The 6,755-nt window shown below is 37.0% G+C and overlaps 1 protein-coding gene across 2 annotated transcripts in view; it reads left to right on the top strand.

Annotated features, from left to right (window-relative positions):
* Positions 1 to 6,450, top strand: part of ntrk3b (neurotrophic tyrosine kinase, receptor, type 3b) — a 219,926-nt gene extending 213,476 nt beyond the window's left edge. For both annotated transcript variants that reach the window (XM_040011809.1, XM_040011810.1), the window contains one exon: positions 2,011 to 6,450. In XM_040011809.1, coding sequence (XP_039867743.1) covers positions 2,011 to 2,196 — 186 coding nt within the window. In that variant the 3' untranslated portion in view covers positions 2,197 to 6,450. The remainder of the gene's footprint in view (positions 1 to 2,010) is intronic.
* Positions 6,451 to 6,755: the final 305 nt, after the last annotated feature.

A 6,755-nucleotide genomic window follows, 5' to 3' on the forward strand; every position in this document is an offset into this window, starting at 1 on the left:
GCGCTTTTAAAGCACACTTTTACAAAGTGCTTTATTTGAAATAAAAGCCGACACATGCAGACACATAGTTAACCATATGGTCTACATGCATGTATTTATGTAAACTGTGGCCCAAATTAGTGGGCAAAATCCTTTTTTTCAGCAGATTTAGGCGACCTAATACGCTGAGGAGGACTGTTCCAAAGTTTAGGAGGTTGTGGTTTTAAAATAGTTTGGATCAATAAAACAATCCTCATTTTTCTTTATCATTAACAACAAAAAACAGGGGAAAATAAAATCCAAATGCTAATAAAAAGGATAAGATAGACGGAGGGAAAAGGAGGGAAAGGAACAAAATCAGAAATTAAAACCAAGAGACTAAACATGAGAAAACTAAATAAAAGAGGAAGTAAAACAACAGAGAGACAAAACAGACCGAGGGTGTACTCACACTAAGCATGGTTGCCTCGTACCAACACCAAGTGTGTTTGTCCCATCTTCCCACTGCCTCGCTGTCCTGTGCTCAAACTGCTCTTTACACGCAGACCCAAGTACACTTCACTTTGTTTCAACATCTCAACTTCGCTTCAGAGAGCACAATGAGCTTCATGATTTTATGCATTTTGTAGCTTAATTGGAAGCGGTGACACACTGGCCTCTCACATGCGTTACAGATTTGCTATTTACATAACACGGTGATTTTTCACAGGGCCAGTCACTGTCACTGAGGAAGCATTCGAATACCAATCACACTACTTGTGTACCGCGCTTGGGTCTAACTGAGCAAGGCTCATGTCTTCAGTTGGACCAGAGCACAGTTCACTTGACTGCAGCCGTGCACACACCAATCACATTACTGTTAGAAGTAGAACTGGTTTTGGGGATTAAACACGTTTACAGTGCGCCATAAAACTAAACATAACTGAGAGAAAAGAGAAAACCAGGAACGCAAAGAAAAAAAACTGTACCAACACACACATAAAGGACCCCAAAAACATGACATTCCCCCACCCCCTGCAGTGGCTCTATGCACCACAGTTAGAGAAGCACTGGGTGGATTTTCCAAAGCTACTGCTTGATTGTAGCTGTAGCGCTTGCGATTGTGGAATTATGCATAAAGGCTCCAGTCAGTCTTAAAGGTAGCCCGTCCGCATTTTAGAGACTCTTATCATCTGGGGATGAGACATGACAGACGGAATATAACAGAAAGTAAACAAACGGTAGAACAATAGATCAAGTGTGTCCCTCCTGTTTTGTTCTAATAACGTGTACTGCTGTCTTGAGTAAAGTAAAGTCACATTTATTTAAACACAGATCAAGTTTGTCATACGTTCCTTGCAGAAAATTAGGCTTTAGATATCAGTAGATTATCAAATCCTTTGTTCTGACACTGTTGTTGTGCTGCAAACTTGCAAGAGCGTGAAATTGCATGACACCATAATATGCCTTACGGGGAAAGTTTCTGTTTTCCCTCTTCAGCTGTGTTGTTAATTTCTACGCCTTGAAAAGTGAAAACTTTAAAAAAAGATGTTTGAGCTAGTTTTGATTAGTACACAAGTGTGAAGTGTAAATAATGTTAAGAAATCACAGTTTTTCCATAACATGACACCCCCCCCCCAATCGTTTCACACAAATAGATTGCTATCCATTCTTTTAAAGTACAGTGCCCTGGAAAGTGAAGCCAAATTATCACGACAGCAGTGAGTCATCTGGCTAATTAGTGCGCAAGCACAATAGAGAAAAGATCAATCAGCCTTTTAACAACATCTAAAACATCCCAGCCCCACCAAATAGTCAGTATTATTGTTAGTTTGTGCTGTGGGACAGAAAAAAAAAAGTCTTGTTTCCCTTTTATTATTGCCCAAATTTAGGATTGAATGTGTTCTGTTTATTTCTTTCATCTCAGTTTCATTAGTTCAAACCTCAAAGGACATTTCTGCTCAGTGTCACCGCTTTCTCATTATGAACAAACCAAAGCAATCAGTGAGTGAGAATCTCCTGTTTCACTCCACTGCCCTGTCTCCTCTGCAGGTCATTGAGTGCATAACCCAGGGTCGGGTTCTGGAGAGGCCACGGATTTGTCCTAAGGAGGTTTATGACATCATGCTAGGCTGCTGGCAGCGGGAACCACAGCAGCGACTGAACATTAAGGACATTCAGAAGGTCCTGTTCGCCATGGGAAAAGCCACTCCGGTCTACCTGGACATCCTGGGCTAGCAGCGGCCCGTGAGTGGCCTCGCCAGACGCAAAGATCGACAGAGACATACAGACAGAACGACCCACACGGATCCAGGAATAACCAAACCAACCTGCTTCACTGTCGAAAAAACACCTGCATTGTTTGGGAAGGACTTAAGTGCCTGCAACACTTTTGGATATAGTGGATAAAACGTATTCAAAAAAACACGCACTTTTACATTTTGTTTACTTGTGTATAAGATGTACAGGTTTGAAGAAGACTTTTTTTTTTTTTTCTTTCTTTGAAAAACTGCAAAAATACACAAAAATGGAGACCGAAAGGAAAGTGGACTGGCAGTAGGAAGGGGCCGCGATTTGATTATATTATGGAGAGAAGACATCAGAGTTCAAATCTATCCTAGGTTTGGTTTTATGAATATATATAGAAATATTACATATATTTTATATTTATTTCTTTTTGTCAAGGTGTTGAAGGGTCTCCCATGTGTGTTGCTAAGGGCTTGGCCCTGTCTGAAGACGCCACCGACAAACTATTGGCAGGGACTTGACGTTGGAAGCCTTACTTGCACTCTGATTGGCTGGCTCTGAGCTCATAAAGGGAGCTCTTTGGAATAACACTGGATGGTTGGAAAATAGCAGCGCTCTGTAGAGGACCTACCCAATCAGACAACTGACAAATCTATTTTAATTTAAAGATAATGTACATATTGTAAAATTCTATGTGTCAGAATTATGTTAACTTATTTTTTCCGATGTTACTTTGATTCCTTTTCTGACTGTGATCTGGATGGCTAAAGTATAAAGCTATGGTATTTGTTTTCATCCTAATCCAGAGGAGATTTCCTTGGGAATTACTCGTGTCAGTGCTGGTTGTCTAATGTGGTGAAGGTGAATGCCAGTGAATACAATGCGAAAAGCCCACTGACACCGAATCAAAGAGACTTTGGCGAACGTGGGATGACTCAGAGCCATGGTTCAACATGACACTTTCCAAAGAGGTGATGAAACCTCGGATTCACGTTCCTTTTCATTTGCTTTTTATGGCAAGAATTATAAGTTGGTTAGTAATATCTCACGCCTCAGCCCTCAAATACACATACACACGCTTTGTCATATTCAAGCTTTTTGATGTAAAACTGCTTAAAAAAAAACAGCGTTTTTGTAGCTTTGAGTGTATTCATCATTTGTGAGTCGCAGGGTTGTTGTCTTGAATTAAACAGCCTATTGTATGTGTTAAAGGAACTATTTGACATTTTGACCAATATGATTGCTTTCTTGCTGAGAGTTATAACAAATGCAGCTTTTATATCTTATTTTTTAATATGTGGCTACAGGTTTCAGCACATAGTCAGCTCAGCTTAGTAAAAAAAGCATCAGCTAGTTAAGCTTTTTTTTTTTTTTAAACTTGTTGAAAAGCACATTGACATTTTAACTAACACGTATATTTATCCTGATAGAGCTTATATGTAGCTTTGTGAATAATAAGTAATGTTTTAACTGAAAAATAATTATATAAAAAGCTTTTTCTTTTAAATCGAATATTATTTATTCAGTTTCTGTTCTGCTCTGAATTTTATTGTTAGGCCTATTTCAGATTTTCTTTTTATTCAATCATGAAATTGTAATGGAAAACCTGCCAAGTAATTTTTATGTCCCTATTTAAGCCGAATATACCCAAAACTGCTACTGATTTACGAAAAGGAAAAAACGGCTAGAGTGAGTAGCCAATTAGAAACAATTAAAACAGTGAACCCCAAACGTCAGACCACTCACACTCAGATTAAAATGTTAAAATCTTATGCATGATCACATCTCTGGTCATTACACAAGTAGAACATTCAACATTTCATTTCCATTTTCATGGATAACTTTTGATATTTGTTGAACGTTATTCTCCATAAACAGCTTCATTTTCAAAATTAAGTTCTTTCAACTAATAAGATATAAGAAGCATCCAGGATTAGAAAGAGGTCAGAAATGAAGAATAATAGCAAACCCAAGTTTTAAAAAAATCCTTAACAAATTCAAAAGAAAAACTTTAATAGAAAAATCAACTTTAGTTTGTAACCAATCCCTTAGATTAAAACCAGAAGGATTATTATTTGAGTTAGCCTATATAACAGCACTTTATCGGATAAGTTTATAGAGTAGGATTAAGTACTTTGTCCACATGTAAACACCCTGGAAGCTGTTTTTCACAAACTCAATTCTCCTAAAATTGCCATTTAGAAAACACTTGTGGCCTCCAGTATCTTTACGGTCGACACTTTGTGAATCCGGTGATTAGACCAATTTTTTATGCTTTTAACGATAAATTTAGTTGTTTAGCTTATTTACTTATTTACATATTAAGTATGTTCAACATTCATGTTATAGCTGCAAAAACAGATTTTTTTTTTAAAAGAGTCAGTTAAAGCCATAGCTAGAGTTTTGATTGATAAACATCAGTACTTTTGAAGACTTTACAAACTTGAAAATGTAAGTAATAGCCATGCTGCTTTGCTAGTAAATTTCTGTAGACTGTAGCAATGTTCCTTACATTGTAACAAATTTTAAAATTTAAGCTCAAAAGGTTTTAACATATAATGTGTCATAAAATGTGACACATTTCTCAAAAATACAGTTCGGTGGAGTAAGCTAATTGGGTAAGCTACACTGGACATGGAGGGTTAGCTAGCTTTGGTTTCTTATGTCTTGATTGTGTTAAACTGAGGTTACTGGCCAACTTTCTTTCTCCCCACACTGAAGTGCATTTTTAGATGTTGGGAAGCTAATTTTGTTGCAAACAGCTATTCCCTATTTCCAGCGTTTGAGCCAGGCGAAACTCACAAGCTGTTGGTGCTAGCTATACATTGTCAATGCCGATATGAGAGCTGCATTGATCTTATCATCTAACGCTCAGCAAGAAAGCAAAATAGGATATTTTTCCCCAATGTAGACCTCTTATTTTAAAGTAGTATAGGTTGATGTCATCGGGATCCTATCACTATACACGCTGTTAAAAGAAACACATTGCATTTTTATTACTATTATCATGATTTCTCTTCCATCAGCTGCACAAGAATGATGTTGGCTGATTAGAAAAACACTCCTGTTACAATTACAGAGACGTGGCTGCAGCAGGCGGATACTTGTCTTAATTTTTGGGCTGTACACGAAAAATAATAACCACTGAAGTGGGTCAGCTAATTGTGTGGTATCATTGCAGTTTTTAAAAATAATTACAGTATTAACTTAAAGAGAAATATGAAGAGTTTTGTTCTAAAATCCAATTCGACTCAAAACCTAGAACCAAACAGATATTACTTTTGAAAAATCTCATAATTAAGTGCTCAGTTGGCGAAATGAGTTATTTCTTTCAGAGTGGATCCTGAAGCATTCTCACACACTGAATGATAAACCTCAGGCAACTATTTTATTTCATGTTGTATCTGGATATAGAGTGGTTTACAAAGGAGCTCTTCACATCTCTTCCTTATTATCTTGACATGAATTCTCACAGTATCACAATGTTGTCTCTGTTTCCCTTGGGACTGTGTAAATCATTAATGAGCATTTGGTTATTTCGAGTATTTTGTATGAAAGGCGAGATCCAGTCCATTGAGTTACCCAAAGCATTGAGTTTTTGTGTATTCTCTTGTGGTAAAGATAAACGCTTAAAGACATTATGACACAGACCGTGAGCGTTTGCAGGGTATTGTAATCCTTTCATGGTGAGTTGAATATTCTTTAAAAAGTCTTTTTTTTTTTTTTTTTCTTGGATGAACTAACTGAACACTTTTTGAAGCAAAGTTGGCATATTACCATGTACACATGTTACAGAATATTAAAATGTGGTATAACATCTACAGTATATAAAATACTGGTATTCCATGATAGATCTTTGTATTAATGTGACTCTCTTAAGAAAATGTCTTCAAACAATCAGACGATCTCTTTTTCCATTTTGTCCTGTCTTATAAAGATGTGTGAATTTGACTAAATCTTGTCTTCATCTAAATCTCTCACAAAGCTGAACAGCATGGGTTCAGTGTGTGTCTGTGTTGTCTTCTCCTCTTCTATCCATTGTTGATGTGATAGAAGTGATAGAAATATGTCTTTTTCTCAGGTAGTTTGGTATTTCTAAAGGTACATAGTTTATATCCTTGGATACTACAGGATGAGTCCAAGGGGAAACCTATTCTTCTGAAAAATGAAGCCAATGCTGTTTATCTAAGGCCCACTGAGGCTTTTCCATAGACTCCCATGTTAAAATGTCCAACTTTACAACAGGAAAAAAAACCCCACATGTTGATTTTTGTACCAGCCTGGTACAAAAATCAGTTTTTATTTATTGAGTTTATTTTCCTTTTCATGACAACTTAACAGGAGGTACATTTCATTTCATATATTTTATTTTGCGCTACAACATCGTAGGGATAACCAAAATTATTGCAACTGTGTGCAATGAACTTGGGAATTGATTGCCTTTGAAATAGTGGCTCCAAAGATAGGGACCAGGTCTGCAACCACTCGCAGTCAGTTGCTGTCAGAGCAACTCTGATGTGTCAAGAGGATAGTAATAAGACAGAGTCAGT

The sequence above is a fragment of the Simochromis diagramma genome, unplaced genomic scaffold (assembly GCF_900408965.1).
Source record: "Simochromis diagramma unplaced genomic scaffold, fSimDia1.1 OVJJ01000603.1, whole genome shotgun sequence".
Taxonomy (NCBI): domain Eukaryota; kingdom Metazoa; phylum Chordata; class Actinopteri; order Cichliformes; family Cichlidae; genus Simochromis; species Simochromis diagramma.